The sequence below is a fragment of the Camelina sativa genome, chromosome 6 (genome assembly GCF_000633955.1).
Source record: "Camelina sativa cultivar DH55 chromosome 6, Cs, whole genome shotgun sequence".
Classification (NCBI taxonomy): Eukaryota; Viridiplantae; Streptophyta; class Magnoliopsida; order Brassicales; family Brassicaceae; genus Camelina; species Camelina sativa.
Window position 1 is genome coordinate 9,102,212 of NC_025690.1, and position 18,266 is coordinate 9,120,477.

The 18,266-nt window shown below is 33.7% G+C and overlaps 1 protein-coding gene and 3 long non-coding RNA genes across 5 annotated transcripts; 3 read left to right on the top strand and 1 right to left on the bottom strand.

Annotated features, from left to right (window-relative positions):
- LOC104790709 lies at positions 6,135-7,232 on the top strand. The gene is made up of 4 exons (XR_768793.2): positions 6,135-6,427; positions 6,572-6,704; positions 6,782-6,833; positions 6,918-7,232. It is a non-coding gene; the product is annotated as an uncharacterized LOC104790709 (long non-coding RNA).
- Positions 11,577-14,294, top strand: LOC104790710 (putative low molecular weight protein-tyrosine-phosphatase slr0328). Of its 2 annotated transcripts, XR_002038609.1 has the most exons (6): positions 11,577-12,000; positions 12,494-12,629; positions 12,795-12,862; positions 12,954-13,040; positions 13,260-13,373; positions 14,138-14,294. XR_002038609.1 is itself a non-coding variant. In XM_010516489.2 (5 exons), the coding sequence occupies exons 1-5, from the start codon at positions 11,632-11,634 to the stop codon at positions 13,320-13,322; spliced, it is 723 nt and encodes a 240-aa protein (XP_010514791.1). In that variant the 5' UTR covers positions 11,577-11,631; the 3' UTR covers positions 13,323-13,530. The 2 variants fall into 2 exon arrangements, 1 of the variants encoding a protein (XP_010514791.1); XM_010516489.2 differs by lacking the exon at positions 14,138-14,294 and having other exon boundaries at positions 13,260-13,530.
- LOC104790712 lies at positions 14,489-16,866 on the top strand. Its single transcript, XR_768795.2, has 4 exons — positions 14,489-14,919; positions 15,197-15,258; positions 15,744-15,814; positions 16,453-16,866. It is a non-coding gene; the product is annotated as an uncharacterized LOC104790712 (long non-coding RNA).
- LOC104790711 lies at positions 16,977-18,225 on the bottom strand. The gene is made up of 4 exons (XR_768794.2): positions 18,004-18,225; positions 17,758-17,807; positions 17,327-17,392; positions 16,977-17,260 (listed from the first exon to the last, which is right to left on the bottom strand). It is a non-coding gene; the product is annotated as an uncharacterized LOC104790711 (long non-coding RNA).

Sequence of the window (18,266 nt, forward strand, 5' to 3'; positions counted from 1 at the left end):
AAAAAAAAAAAAAAAAAAAAAAAAAAAAAAAAGTCAAGAGTGGTTCATATATAAGAGACCAAAGAAACCAATTAAAGAGAACCTCGACACCGAAGTGGGCAAAATAGATGATATATACGCTGAAGTTACGAGAGATAAGATTCATTTTTTGATGTGTGAAACTGTTCTTTTAAAAGGGGAATATGGCGGATCCGAGAATGAGAAATGCTGCGAAACGTCGAGGGATTGAGATAACATCATTATCAAGACCGATTAAGGCATCTGATTTCAGGGAGTTTGATCTCATTCTTGCAATGGATGAACAGAACAAAAGGTAGAAGAAAAGAGTAACTCTATTCGACCTAATACAGGAATTGTACGTAGTTAGGATCAATTTTTGATATGGTTACAGTTAAACATGTACGGTTTAACTAGGCGGGGCTGCCACACCGTCATCATTCACAAAAGAGTTCATCTACAAGATGTTTCACCTTCTCCATTTGTTTTTCTTCCCCTAGTAGCTACCGGCTTCTACTTTTACAGACGTAAGGCTGAGGAAACTGTGAATCCTTGGCGTACGGGTCTTAGCGGACAACTTCAGAAAGTATTTGTAACTTGGTAAGTTTCTTTCTTCATTGTTACATGGCATAAAATATTACTTACTTATGAGTATTAGCCAACTTTGTATCCTTTGGTTTAATCAGTCTGTGATTTTGATCCTCAGACATCCATGTTACTCAAAAGATCTGAGATTGAAGTTGCATGTGATGTGAAGATTTTAGTAATGTCATTGGATCTTGCTCACTTAGGAGATTGTTCAAAGGAACGCACACTATCAAGTAGTGTGGAGATAGCTGTTGTTTCATTTGCTACTACATCCGCTAAAGACCGGAAGAACAATACATAAATTCACTTTCGGATCAGAAGGTATAGTTTCTCCCATTTTTAGTTTTATTTTTACTAAGACTATATATAAAGTGGACTTAGCGCGTACTGTTCCATGATTTCAGATCGGAATGTTGTCGAAGCTCAATTACAAGAATTTTGTAAAACCTGCTTGGGTACTGTGAGGAAAAGGAACCTTTCACCAGGATCTTGATATTTAAATATGCTCCAAATGGATCACTCTTTTGAGCATTTACACTGTAAGTACGTACTTGACAAAAACTACAATGTCTTATGTTGGCTCGTTTTATTCGTGATCTAAATGGGAAGCAAATCGTTTTTCTTTCTTTTTATGGGTCACAGGTAAAAGAATTAGAACATTGGACTGGGGAATGCGATTATTGGAAATTAACCGTTGTAAAAAAAAAGCCAACTGTGCAATATACAAAGGGAAAAAAGAACTTGAGTATTTTTACTTGTTCGAAGCCTTCTTCTTCTTCTTCTTCGCATCAAACCAGCCACGAGGTCTAGGTTTTCTTTTCACCTGATCTAGAATCTTGCTATATATATGTTTTCTCATTTCAAGATTAATGTGAAATTAAAAGTAGAACTGGATTGATATTAAGCTCTTTGTTCCTTTCAAGATTTATTCTTCAGAGATTTGGCCGAATTTGTTTTCCCTTAATTAAAAACTTGGAACTTGTTTTACCCTAGATTCAGTCTATTCATAAGAACTCTTCCTTAGATAAGTTGGTTAGCGTGTGAATTAGCCAAACACTGATCTTAATTCTGCATATGCTGATAAAAATTTGACCTCTCCGGATTGAGTACGAATTTGCATCCCAAGTGGATCTGTCGATTCTTGAGTGTTAATGTTATGGTCATTCATGTTGTTCATTAGGGGTTGGGCAGCGTCGAAGAAGTTCATGACAGGCTGGCAAGCAAACCTTGAAATTTTGCATTCCATGAAGTTGTCACAAATTCAAGATTTGTGCTGATAGTTTTTAAATCTCAATTGCTTTTTGCATATAAAACTCTCTGTTCACTTACCATCTTCCTCTTTCTCGATTTATAAATCATCCGCCATGACCTCACAAGCTTGTCTACTTCAGGAACAGGTCAAAGGTAATTGAGCTGTCAAATGGGCCGACGGACCAGTCCAAACTATTACGGGTGGGCTATGGACACGCCCAATAATGAAATGGTCCAATTGGTCCAAAGACCAAATTTTACCCATGACCAAATGGGCAAAACCGTGTGGACAATAATGGGCATGCCTTTAAGGTAAACACAAAACAACATGTATCTTTAACAAATCTGTTTGATGTTGTTCTTTGATATTGAATTCGATTTGTTTTTGGATTTGTTCAGATCTTTGTAAGCATCCTGTAGATGGATTCTGCTGGTCTATTTCCTGATATTTTGTCTGTGATTTGAGAGACTTGCCGTTTTCTGTGATGAACACAGGTTGGTTTCCATAGAATTATTTAAGATACAGTGCTGATTTCCTGACTCCCCATGGGATAATGTGTAGCCAGGTTGATCTAAACTGATTTCAAGTAAGTTTCTTCATCAGTTTTTTGCTTAGTTTCTTTGAATTTTTTTTTTTGGACAAAACTTAGTTTCTTTGAATATACAGCCAATAAAGAGTAAAAGTACAATATTGTGTGTTGGGTTTGGTAATTTGACATGAAATAAAGATTTTTCTCGGGTCTCTTGTGAACACGCCGAGTGATCTTTTTAGTTTGTACGTACAGTCTAATTAATGTAAATGGTTGATCCGTTGCAGGAGCTATGTATTCAAGCATCGACAAGAAAGAAGAATGGGTTCTCCATATATTATGTACAGTTGAGAAAACACGTTTGGATAGTTAAATAAATCTCAAAACTTCTTAATTCCCTTAGTGTGATGTTCTTTAATGGAATGTAAATACAAATTAGTCAATTTCTTCTTGTTTCTGCAATATCTTATGTGAAACCCATCGGTTTTGTAAACAACTTTTTTTTTTTTTCAACAACAACTTTTATTATTATGATTACTAAGACTCAGACCCCCCGCGATATCGCGGGGAAAGTATTTTAGAAAAAGTGAATAAATTTAAAATTTAAAATTATACATTATGAAATCATTTGAATGTAATAGAATAGTTTGAATACATAAAAATTAAACATAATCTGTTACTAAAAACGCAACCATCAAAATGAAAACTTATAAACAAAAAATATTATGTAGAATAGACGTAAATTTACAAAAAAATATTGTTTAAAGTATTATAAATATATAAGATATTTTATAGAGAATTATGGTAAAAAGCTACAATTTAAAAAATCATAGTAACAAAGTGATCTTAACTGAGAATATTAAATTAATGGTTATAATGAGTAAATGTAATTTTTATTAAATAATTATAATTAAAAATGTATTTAATAATGAGTGAAACTATATCAAAGAAAAATTGAAATTAAAATACACAACTTTCAAAAACATGATAACATAAATTTTAAATATTAAAAGAGTTTTAGAACAAAAGTTACAATAAATAGACTCAACTGTAAATTCTATAGTAAGTTTTATTAAATTTCTATATTGTTATAATCATTTCTAAAATTTTAGTTAGATTATAGAATAACATTTAATATTAGATATTAATATTCAATTTATTTAAATTCAACATAAAACAAAAAATTTGTTTCAACGAACTATGATTTGCTAGTTATTGCTGAAGAGACAATTATAAAGAAAGTTCAAAAGACATGACTATTTAAATAGACACACCTATTATAATGAAAAGTTGTGATGAATAAAATCTAGTGAAAAGACATAGCTCTACAATGAACAGATACAACTGTTAGAGAGAAAAAAACAAATAAAAACAAATTTTCACAAAAGTACTACAAAAAATCGCAACTCTTGTTTGCATTTATTCAGGTTGTTATTATTACTTTTAAATATTAAATATTAAATATTAAATATTATTTTAACGAAAAGTTACGATAAATAGACCGAAATGTAAATTCTATATTAAGTTGTATTAAATTTCTCTATTGCTATAATCATTTTCAAAAGTTTAGTTAGATTATAGAATAACGTTCAATATTAGATATTAATATTCAATTATTTAGATTCAACGTAAAATAAAAAATTTGTTTCAACGAATTTGTTGTTTACTGGTGAAGAAACAAATATAAAGAGAGTTCAGAAGATATGACTATTTAAATAGACACACGTCAATGACGTCATACACCTATTAGAACGAAAATTTTGATGAAAAAATATAAATCAAATAGTGAAAAGACACAACTCTACAATGAAAAGATACAACCGTTTGATTTGTTTTTTTTTTTAAAAACAAATAAAAACAAAAATTTATGAAAAGGTACTACGAAAAATCGCAATTGTCTACACTTGATTATACCTAATAATCCATATAAACTGCTTTCAAATAGAAGACATCTTTATTACCATATTAAAAATGTCAAATTCAAAAACTCACTATATAATTCATCTAACTATTGAAAAAAAACTCTAGGTGTTTTTATTAAATTTTTATATTTAAAATTAACTAAAAGTTGTAAATTAGATTTATCATTCCAAAAATCTTTTGTCAAATCAAAAATTGGAGGAAATTCTTTACTTTTAAAAGAATGAATGCTAGAGAATAATAATTTAGAAAGTTGTAAAAACTGTTGAGATTGAAAATTTATATTATTTTGTGTCATTGTAAAAAAATGAAAACAGTTCAAACAGACAAATATATATAGATTTCAAAAGATATGAATGTTCTAATAAACACAAGGGCTTATTATCAAAATAGGCACTTTTGGAGGTGTAACTTCGGATTTAGGCATTGTTAGTGTAATGCCATAAATAATAGTCATTTATCAACTGTTCATGACAAAATTACCCCTTAGCGTTTTGGGCGGAATAAGCATAAGAAAGCTAAACCCTAAGTTTGGGGGTTCCTAAACCCAAACAGTACCTATAACCGAGATCTCAGTTCTTGATTCGCGACCAATCATGTGGCGATTTTGGATTTTTGTGGCTTGGACGCTGCGTTTCTCAAACCACTAAGCTGCAATAGATATTTTCTAAATCGATGACTCCTACGCCGTTGGTGTTGGTCGCCAGAAGTTTTGGTTTTTGGTCTGTAATTGTCGACAAAGTTCAAGAGAATTGGGAAAGAGAGAAAATAAAGTCTTTAAGAGCAAAAGGAACAAGAAAGATGACGTCAGTGAATGAGGGCAAAAGCGATATTTTGCATTTTGTTGAATGCCTACATCTGAAATTCATTGCCACAGTGCCTAAATCCGAAGGGCATTGAGTTTTCAGTGCTCTTTTTTTAATTAACTCTAAACACAACTCTAAAGTGAACCATTGTAACTTTTCATAAATAACCGTTTTAATGAACCATCACGACTTTTCGGAAAATATCCAATAGGTACAATTGTTAGTCGCATTTATTCGGATTGTTATTATATATAGATTAAATAAAACATTTTTTTCCGTAAATCATTCTCTAAATATGTTATTATTATCCAAAATAAATAAATAACATTATCAAAACGCAACCAAAGAACTAAGAGTTACAAAAAAAAAGAAGACACAACCAATAAGATAGATTTATTCTCAAGATATATATATATATATTAAAAATACTCAATACATAATTTTTTTGTCAACTTAATACATAATTATAACTACAATTAAAACTTATATTTTGTTCATAATTGTTCTCATACACTCATTTGTTAATTATACATAATCAAATAATATTCCCAAATGTTTAAACATTCATTGTTAATTATATACATCACTAAATAATCAAATATAATAAAGTTTTTTTCTTCATTTTATTTTGTTAATTGATAAACACTAAAAATATGCTTTAAAATTGAACTCTATACCCTAAACCATTTAAGGTTTAATCTTGAAACATATTTTTCTATTTATCAATTAACTTAATAAAATGCAAAAAATATATATTTTCATATACTATTTATAAGAATATAACTTTTCTAATTCGATTAACAAATAAAATTATAATCAAATTTTAGGATCTATGAAATTATAATATAAGATCTAGAAATTCACACATGTAAAAGCACTTCTGCAACGGTTACTTTCCAATTCTGAATCTCAATATTTTCCAACGGCTATATTGTATATGGTATGAGATACAATACAACAAACGATACCGTTTAAAGGATTAGAGGGAGAGAAGTCTTATGTAAGAGTTAAAATTCAATTAATAATTAAAATCAAAATTAAAAATGCTCTCTGCTCTCATCGTCTTCTTCCTTTAAGAGGCGTTTGTTTAATCACTTCCGACGAAATCAAGGTCAAGAGAAAAATCAATTAATCACTTGCGAGGAGAGATCCACAGTCTGTAGATAAGTTCTCTTCACTTATTATATATGAGTTTCTAGATCTTTCTTTGCCTTTCTGATTTTCCCGTTTTAGGGTTTTCAATTTCGATTGTATTGACTTTGTTTTGTTTTGTTTTTTTCATCCTTCAGTGACGATCAATCACTTCCCCAGTTCCCAAGAAATCGCCATCTCTAGGTAAATCATTTGATTGTCGTTAGGGTTTTTTTTTTGGGTCTAATAGCGATAAATAGCTTCGCAATCTTCAATAATTGATATCCGCCAGAATTGCATCTTAAAAATTATTATGGGTTTTAGGGTTTTTGTTTCTCTTTGTTTCAGTCGGGATAAATCGGAGGATGAAGTCGATCGAGCCTTTGCCTGAGGGTGTTCATCACTCCAAGCGTTCTGGAATTATCATGTTTGAGATGAAGAGGGTCATTGGAGGAACTCGTGTTCAACAGTCTAGATAATGGTGCGACCTTAAGGTCTGCAAAAATCAAATTCTCCCCTTCTACTTCGATTTCTTCTGATTGATCTCTCTATTTTAAGGTTTCTTTCTTCGTGGGTGTTGTTTCGTGCTCTATAAAGGTTGTTGATGATGGTGAGTATAGCTCCACTATGATGATTACTTTTACCTCATGATTGAGTCCTAATTTGGAAATATTTTACTGGTTTTGGTTTTCAGGATCAGGCGTTTCCAGAGATGCTTTGGTTTTGTTGGGAAAAAGATACAGTAAGTTGTGGCGATCTTTTATGTTTGATGCACTGATAAAGACCACTTCTTAGTCTTCGATTGAGAACAGCTACTTCGAAGTTTGGATTCCGTGGAGAGGTGTTAGCGTTAGCTTCAATATCAGATATCTCGATACTGGAAATCAGGACAAAACCTATTGCGAAGCCTAATGGTTATCGAAAGGTTATGAAGGTATGGGATGACTTTGATGCTACTCAATACTCATACATAGTTTGTGTTAGCGTTAGGTTATAATTATGGTTTTAACACATAAATCTTACTTTCTTTTGACTTTAGTATCTTCGGTTATTGGTTTTCAATTTTTCTGTCTATTGGGTTTCAAAATCGTTTACTTTGCCTATAGTTTTGTGTGTGTTCCTTATAGGGTTTTGTAACTTAGTAAGACGATTGCTTTTGTACCGTTAGGATAATTATCTTTCAGTTTTGTGTCTTTGGTTTCCCACGGTTTGGTTTTCCTTATGTATTATACGTTTTTGATTGCTTGCCAATTAACTAGTCTCACGTTCACTCATATGATGAGCTAGTCATAACAACAACTGTTATGTATTGGTATGCAATACTCTTTGTCTTGTTTCTATCGAGGTAATCTAAATTACCTCTCAGCTTGTCCCTGTCCCTATCGGTTTGATTGTCCCTGTCCCTTGAATGCAAACGGGTTCCTAGACACCTAAGCAAAGAAACAAATGCCTCGGTTTGGCTGAGGTAATTTAAATTACCTCTCAGCTTGTCCCTGCCCCTATCGGTTTAATTGTCCCTGTCCCTTGAATGCATACAGTCACCTGAGCGAAGAAACAAATGCCTCGGATTGGCTGAGGTAATTTAAATTACCTCTCAGCTTGTCCTTGTCCCTATCGGTTTGATTATCCCTGTCCCTTGAATGCAAACGGGTTCCTAGTCACCTAAGCAAAGAAACAAATGCCTCGGTTTGGCTGAGGTAATTTAAATTACCTCTCAGCTTGTCCCTGTCCCTATCGGTTTAATTGTCCCTGTCCCTTGAATGCATACAGTCACCTGAGCGAAGAAACAAATGCCTCGGTTTGGCTGAGGTAATTTAAATTACCTCTCAGCTTGTCCCTGTCCCTATCGGTTTGATTGTCCCTGTCTTTATAATGCATTCAGGTTCCTAGTCACCTGAGCAAAGAAACAAATGCCTCGGTTTGGCTGAGGTAATATAAATTACCTCTCAGCTTGTCCCTGTCCCTATCGGTTTGATTGTCCCTGTCTTTATAATGCATTCAGGTTCCTAGTCACCTGAGCAAAGAAACAAATGCCTCGATAAGGTTAAGGTAATCTAAATTACCTCGCTGATTGTCCCTGTTCCTAGAATGCATAAATCATTCGGGTTCCTAGTCACCTGATGCTAAAAGCAAATGCCTCGGTTGTTGAGGTAATTTAAATTACCTCTCTGATTGTCCCTGACCGTGATCTCTGATTAGCAAATGAAGCAGTCCCAAATCTATAAGCTGCTTTGGTTGAATTAAAAACAAATGCCTCAGTGCAGAAGTTTGACATCCTTGGAGTATGCATGATCACGCTTACATTTAAATTGAGGTATGTGAATTTCTTGATATTTTACGTCTGAAAATCAGGTATGTGAATTTCTATTTCTTTAATATATGTTTATTACTTGATTCAGTTTCGTTATCTCTAAGGTTAAAAATTTTTGTTGTTTATCAAATTCATTACTGTGTGTACACAGTCTCGACAAGTAGCAAACAAACTTACATAGGTCTTCTAACACCGCCTTTTTATCTTTCTTTGCATGCAGTTGTTCTACACTTATGACTAGTGTAGAATGACCTTTTCATGCAGTTCTCGGGTTTTTTGTGTGTTTTCTTTAAGTGTAACCGTGTTACCATGTAGATGACTATGTGACAGTTGAATTTTATTTTTGAAGATCGTATAGCAGGTTGGGCTTGTCATTTTTATTTTTTATTAATTTATACATGATGTTTACACTGTTGAAAGAGCAAACTATGTTTTCTCTAACTAGTGTAGAATGATTATTACAATGAGTGTTTTGCCTGTGTTGGTTCATATTTGATTCTTAGGGAAGCTTATATCTAAAATCTCTTTTGCATTTTCAGCTGTGTTGGTTGGTTGTCTTCTTGTTATTGTTGTATACCCTTGTTTGTTTGGGATTTCCCAGTGATGACATGTCTACAATTTGGCTGGTTTGGTAGGATCTTGTTTCCTGTATACAACTTACATATTTAATTGTGACAACCAACTTACATATGTTTTCTCTAACTTGTTTCCTGTATACCCTTGTTTGTTTGGGATTTCCCAGTGATGACATGTCTACAATTTGGCTGGTTTGGTAGGATCTTGTTTCCTGTATACAACTTACATATTTAATTGTGACAACCAAGCTTGATTAGAAAATCATTTATTTAAGTGCCGTGTGAGTGTTACTATAGTTTCTTTTTTTTTGTGTGTTTTCTTCAAGTGTAGCCGTGTTACCGTGTAGGTGACTATGTGATAGTTCAGTTTTATTCTGGAAGATCGTATAGCTGGTTGTGCTTGACATTTTTATTTTGATTAAACTATATATGGTGTTCACATTGTTGAAAAACCAACCTATGTGTTCTTTGACTAGTGTAGAATGATTAGTACAATAAGTGTTGTCTGTGTTGGTTCATATTTCATTCTTAGAGAAGCTTATGTCTGAAATCTGTCAGGCTTGTCTTCCATTTGTCTTACGGAAAGATAGGAAGTTGTGTGCAGCGGTAAAAGCTATGCATGTGTTTGTCAGATGGATTTGGAGTGCATGCATTGTCTCACTGTGATTCCTTATTCCAGTTTAAAATATTGGGTTACACTTTGCATCATGTAATTGATGAAACCATCTTGCTGTTAGTTATTTTCTCGGTTTTTATCTCTATGGAAGTGTATTGTGTGGTCCTTCTCTTTTGCATTATCAGCTGCATTGGTTGTCATCTTGTTATTGTTGTATGCTCTTCTTTGTTTGGGATCTTCCAGTGATGAAAATGTCTACAGTTTGGCTGTTTTTGTTCATTTTTCTTATCCTAGTTATGTTTGTTTTGTTGATATTGTGTCATCCTTTAGATCTTATAGACAAATCGAGTTTGATGAAGGATCGTTTATAAACTTAAGAAAATTACAACCTATATAATAGGAGAAGAAATTTTAAAATGTTGTCATATTGAAGTCGTGCTTTTTGCTTCCGATTTTGGTATTTATTGGTTATATAGTTACTAATTATTTTTGTTTTTCTTAGTTCGTTATTGTTTGTTGAATAGATAAAATTCTCACTCATATCTTCTCTTATGTTTGAAAGATTTTGCAACCTTGCAAAATGTGAACAATTCAATGTATAGATGTTCAGACAAAATAAAATTTAAAAGTGGTATACCCGTTTGAACTAGTGGATCAAACACACGTTTGAACCACTGAATCAAACATCTTAATTGTCTTAGTTGATTCTTAAAGAAGCTTATGTTTGAAATCTCTTTTGCATTGTTAGCTGTATTGGTTGTCTTCTTGTTATTGTTGTGTATGCCCTTGTTTGTTTGCAATTTCGAAGTGATGATGTCTACAATTTGGGTGTCTTGTTCATTTTTCTTATCCTTTTTTTTTTTTTTTTGGACAAAGTTCATTTTTCTTATCCTAGTTATGTTTATTTTTATGATATTGTGTGTTAAAGTTAGAGTTTATTGCTAAGTTAAAGCTTTTCTTTTTACTTGCTATACTAATGCCTTTTCGTTTAGTCAGTCAAATTTCCATGGAATACTGAGTGTTAATATTTATATTTGGTCGGGTCTTGTTTCCTGTAGACAAAGATCACAACTACACATGTTTATTTGTGACAATTAATCTTGATTAGAAAATCATTAATTTACATGCAGTGTGAGTGTTACTAGTGTGTTTTTTTTTGTTTGTTTGTTGTATTTAAGTGTAAAGATCGTATAGCTGGTTAGGCTTGACATTTCTATTTTGATTAAATTATGTTTGGTGTTCACATTGTTGAAAGAGAAATGTATGTCTTCTCTAACTAGTGTAGAATGATTAGTACAATGAGAATTTCTTGTCGGTGTTGGTTCATATTTGATTGTTAGAGAAGCTTATGTCTGAAATCTGTCGTGCTTGTCTTGATGCGATCCTTTCGTCTTTTGGAAAGATAGAAAGTTGTGTGCTATATCCATCCAGTGATCGAACTATCTACCAGCAGTAACTTGTTGTTTTCCGATGAACAACCAACCTCTCATAAAATTCAATCGTACGTGTAGTGACACATCGACAGAACTAGCACAATCTCCTATGACAATTTTCCCACAAAATTTAACTGATGATGACACATCGACAACACACTTATAACAATCTTCTATAAAATTTCACTCTTCTTAAAGATAAAATAAAATTTCTGTGAATGCTTTATTTTATTTGATATAGAATTCAATAGTGTAGTAGTTTGTTGATTATTGGAAAGACTTGTGACCTGATGAAGTACCTTCAAACATTCAAAATAACGATTTTTAAATGCGGTTTATAACATAAATTATGAATTGAATATTAAACCCCTCACTTCCTCGGTTTATTACGAAATAAGACTTTAAAAAAGAAAAAAAAAAAAAAAAAANAGAAGAAAGAAACTCGTAATATCATCTCCAACTATTCAGGGGGAATGAGGATGTACTGTGCCAACCTCCTCACCACTTCTCCAACAATCTCTTCCTATTTACCATTTTGCCACTCCACTTATCTTTCTCCTCCTCCTCATTTCCGATCATCTGACAAAAACTCGAATCTCGTTTCCATCTTCCGAGCAGAACCCAGAATATCTCATTCCCTTGGGTGCTTCGCATCATCTTCAATGGAGACGACTCCGACGACGCAGAGCAGCGAAACCAAACCTTTCTCTGTTCTTTTCGTATGTCTCGGAAACATCTGTCGGAGCCCAGCAGCTGAAGGTGTCTTTAGAGATATCGTGAAGAAGAGAGGTCTCGATTCCAAATTCAACATTGATTCCGCTGGAACCATTGATTATCACGAGGTATACTAATCCTTTCTGTTCCGATTCTTTTTTTTTTGCTTTTTGAATTCGAAGAGAAGAAGACAGAACAAGTTACTTAACTTTAGTGTTTTGTAATAAGATTAATGCTTTATTGGTGAATGATGCTTTTCAGAGACTTAGAAAGGTTTGATTTTGGATTTAGGGTTTTTTTTTTTTTTTTGGTGGATGCAATTTGGTTAGAGGAAGGAGCAGTGCAGACTTTTGAAATTCATGTTTCTGAATCAATTTGTGATTTGTTAAACTGCTCTTTTTTATAAGAGATGAAAACAATAATCTGACTTTAGGATTGTACAGAAAAATTGATGCTTGATTTGAAGTTTGAACAATTAGTGAGTGATGCTTTTCACAGACGTAGAAAGGTTTGATTTTGGATTAAGGTTTTTTTTTTTTTTTTTTCTTTTGGTGGGAGTAAGGACTTTGAAATTGATGTTTCTGACTCATTTTTTGATATGTGAAACTGTTCTTTTAAAAGGGGAATATGGCGGATCCGAGAATGAGAAGTGCTGCTAAACGTCGTGGGATTGAGATAACGTCATTATCAAGACCGATTAAGGCATCTGATTTCAGGGAATTTGATCTCATTCTTGCAATGGATGAACAGAACAAAGGTAGAAGAAAGACTAACTCTATTCAACATTCTATAAGAATTGTATGGTTAGGATCAATGTCTATACAAATGGGGTTCAGCCTAGGACTAGGAATTTGCAAGTTAAGATCTGATTAGTTATGGAGAAATGAAATAAAATATGAGTTTGAATGTTTGATGTTTGCAGAGGACATATTGCAGGCTTATAATGGATGGAAAGCCAGAGGGAATTTCCCGCCCGATGCAGATAACAAGGTACCACCGTTAGTGTTTGTTGCCGTTTTGCTGGACTTTGGAACTCTTTTTTAGGAGATTGTCAGAACATATATTTCATTGATTTTTTCAGGTTAGGCTAATGTGTTCGTATTGCAAGAAACACAGTGACAAGTTTGTTCCTGATCCATATTATGGTGGAGCTCAAGGTTTTGAGAAGGTAATTATCATTAGAGATTACATTTTTGTTTAGACAGATGCTACCTACAAAATCAACCACTAGAGGTTGTCTATCAAAATGGTTTATTGGGTTTATAAGAATTTTAAATGGCATGCCATTTGTCACTTCCAAGTTCCAAGTTGCCTTCCATTCCAGATTGGGACAAAACTTTCTTGGAAACTCACTTGTTCGTTACTTGGTCTACTGTTTCTTTGACAGGTACTGGACTTGCTTGAAGATGCTTGTGAGTCTTTGCTGGACAGTATCACCGTGGAAAGTTGATGATACTGCAAGTTCAGAGTCCCACTTATGTTGTTGCAATTATTGAGATTGGTAGCTTTGCACATACAACTGAGAGTTCCATTATTCTGTGACTACATTTATAGACATCTTAATAATGTAAAAGCATGAGAAATGATGTGTAGCTTGAATCTTTGATATTTTTCTTCCTCTAAAAACCTTGTTATTTAACTGAACAAATTCTTAAGAAGATGTTCTTGTTGATATTAAAGTAACATAGAGGGTGGCTACACAATTGAACAATTTCCTTCTACCATTATTATTAGGAGAGAGAAAGAGAGATAGAAAAAGAATGTGTGGACGTGAAATGTTGTTTAATTTTCCTTTATCATTATTTGGCTTCCGAGAAATTAAGTGAATGGTGGTGGTGGAGCATAGATAGGGACAGCGATTTTGTCTTTAGCAACATTTTCCACTAAATCTCACTATATTTTCCACATTTTGGAATCCTTCAGAAATAAGGGAATTGACCCATTCATTGACAATGATATAAAGAGGAGTAAGTCGATCGGTCCTGAGCTCGTAGAAGCTATCAAAGGATCAAAGATCGCGATCGTCTTGCTCTCCAAGAACTATGCTTCTTCGTCTTGGTGTCTTGATGAGTTGGCAGAGATCATGAAATGCAGGGAAGTGTCGGGTCAGATTGTCATGACCATTTTCTACGAAGTGGATCCAACTGATATAAAGAAACAAATTGGAGATTTTGGAAAAGCCTTTAAAAAAACATGTAANCCGTGGAAAGTTGATGATACTGCAAGTTCAGAGTCCCACTTATGTTGTTGCAATTATTGAGATTGGTAGCTTTGCACATACAACTGAGAGTTCCATTATTCTGTGACTACATTTATAGACATCTTAATAATGTAAAAGCATGAGAAATGATGTGTAGCTTGAATCTTTGATATTTTTCTTCCTCTAAAAACCTTGTTATTTAACTGAACAAATTCTTAAGAAGATGTTCTTGTTGATATTAAAGTAACATAGAGGGTGGCTACACAATTGAACAATTTCCTTCTACCATTATTATTAGGAGAGAGAAAGAGAGATAGAAAAAGAATGTGTGGACGTGAAATGTTGTTTAATTTTCCTTTATCATTATTTGGCTTCCGAGAAATTAAGTGAATGGTGGTGGTGGAGCATAGATAGGGACAGCGATTTTGTCTTTAGCAACATTTTCCACTAAATCTCACTATATTTTCCACATTTTGGAATCCTTCAGAAATAAGGGAATTGACCCATTCATTGACAATGATATAAAGAGGAGTAAGTCGATCGGTCCTGAGCTCGTAGAAGCTATCAAAGGATCAAAGATCGCGATCGTCTTGCTCTCCAAGAACTATGCTTCTTCGTCTTGGTGTCTTGATGAGTTGGCAGAGATCATGAAATGCAGGGAAGTGTCGGGTCAGATTGTCATGACCATTTTCTATGATGTGGATCCAACTGATATAAAGAAACAAATTGGAGATTTTGGAAAAGCCTTTAAAAAAACATGTAAAGGTGAAACAAAAGAGCGTACTGAGAGATGGAGAATAGCTTTGGAGGATGTGGCCCAAATCGCTGGATATCATTCTCGCAACTGGTTTGTTCTCTTGATTTCTACTCTCCTTAATTAATATTTCCTTTTAGAGTTTATTTGTAGCTTTAAAAAAAAATATTAAGACAAGAAAATACATATGTTTCGATGTGTATCAGAAGTTCTCATGACCAGACTATTTGATAGTCATTATTCAACATTCTACACTTAGTCTTTGAAGAGTTAAAAGTTAATATCCGGTACCGTTAATGTTTCTTGTTGTTGTTGTTTGCTTAACTTTGGAGTTTCTTTCTGGAGATTTTACAAAATGCTTTCATTGCAGTTTCTTCAGGTTAAACTAATGTACACCCAAACACGATTGTGGAGTTCTGATATTTTGACAAGGTAAATTACTATTAAAGAATTATTCTATCTCTTACTGAATGGTTGTTGACAGTTGCTCCTCTGGTTAACTCAGTAAGCATCATTTTAGAGCTCATTTAGATAATTGTAAGTCAATAAGTCACCATAGAGGTAGCTGAACCCTCCATATATAGAAGAAGGTCGTTTAGGCAAAACAAAGTATATCAGGAAACGGGAATCATCTGAGGCAGTTAGCTCGGTCGGTAGATGCGTTGCTTAGGTCGCACTTCTCTTAATGAGTCTGTCCATTCAAGCTGTCTATGGGAAAGGCGCATCAGCTTAATTAGCTCTTGTAGTCACTAGTCAGACTGTTCGGTCAGTAGTTTTATTGAAAAACAGCTTCATGTATCACACTAATTTTAGTTTTGTAAATGCTTATATTCCTGGTTGATCTGTTTTGTTAGGACAAAGCTCACATGGAAAATTGATTATTGATCTCTTACGTGGACTACTTGTTTCTTTGACAGGTACTGGACTTGCTTAAAGATGCATGTGAGTTTTTGCTGGATAGTATCACTGTGGAAAGTTGATGATATATGTAAGTTACAGTCTCACTTTGTTGGCGTTGCACATATAAAATTGAAAATTCTATTATCACATTTTAGACATCATTAGTGAGAGATTATATGATATTAAGCTTGAATCTTCGTTGGTGTTTACCCTTGAAAAACCTTGTTTTATCATTAATTATCTAATATGCACGATTGAATGATTGTAATTATTGGAATTACCATAAAGACTTGAGATACCATAAAGTTTAATACTTAATTGTAAAAAAATGCATATTAATCATTATTTTATTTTATTTTCCAGTTGCAGTTTTTAGGTGTTCAGATTTGCAATTTGTTCGCATTGATCCAAGCTTTATGCTCTTTTGTATCTCTTTCTTTATGGATTCTTAATAGACGTATCTGCAGAAAGTTTTGTTTTTTTTTTTTTGTTTGCTTGCCCTGTTTTATTTTATCCTTTACTCTGCAGATACAACTAGCCTTGGCTGCTGAGTAACAATTTTGATGTTCAGACAACATGCTTTCAAATGAGAAACATTGTAAAATGTTTTACTCTGACAAGCATATTTTTTAGATCAGAATCCAAAAGTTGTTGTGCGTTGCAAAAGTCTGACTCAGATTTTTGTTCTTTCCCTAATGGTATTTTTGTTTGTGATTTTCTGTCCAGGGTTTCACAGTCCTACCGTTGGAAGACGCTAGTGGACGAGGGTGTGTGTACACGGGACTCTTTGGAACACACAAACGCATGAGAGACTATACCGAGGAATCTCTTCCAAGAAAACTACAAAATGTTGACATTACCATTTTTTTTTCTGTTGGGGAAAAAAGGTTACATGTATTTTAGGGACCAATCTGGCATGTATTCTAGACTAGAGAAGGACCAATCAGGCGAGTACTATATTGCTGGTTCATAACAGGATATATAGTTACCTCATACCTGAACAGACTACTGAAATCATGTGCTGGAACCACTACACTATATATATGCTGAGTACTAAGAAACCAGGTCATGTCACTGCTACAAACTGTATCTAATAATTCCCGGTTTCTTTATGGATTCTTAATAGACGTATTGCAGATACTTTTGTTTTTCTTTTTTGTTTGCTTGCTCTGTTTTATTTCATAGCCTGATGCCAGTGCCATGATCCATGGATAGTTGAGAAACTTAACAACACACTATTTGAGATTGTTGACCCAAAAATAACATGGATTATATCGACTTTTAGAAGAGCATATCTAACATTTGAAGTTGAAGCAAAGGAGGTGACTTCCAACGAGCTTGTCTTTGAGTTCAAAACAAGCAATACCAATTGGGAGATCAAAGAACGCGGCCTACTACAAATCTTGGAGGTCCCAGACTCCCACAAAGCCATTCCACCTATCCCTTGAGAACATCATCAATTGTAGTAATTTGTTTCTTTGAAGCCGAAGCTTCTCCATTAGTAATAACACCATTACCAGATTTTGGCCTAGCACTATATGCAAATGAAGCTGTATGTTACATACATGCAGAAATATGAAACATAAGTAGTATCGAATACCTTATTATCCAGGCAAGGATCTTGCAGCTTTTTTCTTGAATGAACCAATTTCCCTTCCACAGCAACCTGAACAAGGACATATCTTTAAGGGTTGCATACACTTTTGAAGATACGCTATATGTGCAGGACTAATATATCAGGTCAAGCGAAAATGTACCACTAAACATAACACACATACAAATTAATATTTTAGAAATAGCCATTTACTGTCACTAGAAAAGGTCAGGTTCATTTCATTTGACAGCAAAGATGTAAACATTGGAACACAAGAAATAAGAAGTCCTAGACCTTTCCAAAGCAGAAACAACAGATTCTATCCAATAAAGTATAAAGGAATAGCTCGTGACGGGTTTGCTTGCAAACAGTTGATGCATCAACATTAGTCTCAGAAAAAATTAAACGCAACTATCTCCAGCAAAACAAGTACTTACCTAAGAGCATTTCATAAATCAAAGCCAAAACATATTCCACTCTTATCTTCCTTCAATATATCACGTAAGAATGTAAGATGCTAACAAACAGATGAGCACAATGACAACACCACCACATATTACTTTCAAAATGACCTTCAACCACTAATAATAACAAAGAGAAACTAACTCAAGTATCTGTTAACTATTTACAAATTAGAAGAAAAGAGTTAAAGGAAGAAGAAGAAGAAGAAGAAGACAGTTTACTAATTTAACGGAATTACGATATTATCCCTATCTTTTTCTCGCTTGTAAACCCAGAATTCGCCTTCGTGTCGTCGTCTTCTTCGGTGGAGTTCTCGCGGCGGTTCGGGTACCGACGTAAACCGTATTGGTGCCGTTGGATCGGTTCTGTGTTAACCGGCGGCGCAGGAGGTCGAAGAATTGTCGTCGGTTTTTGCCGAGACTTGTTGTAATTATGGGCCTTTAGGAGGAAGAAGAAGCCCACTAAACATTAATCAAAACTTTTA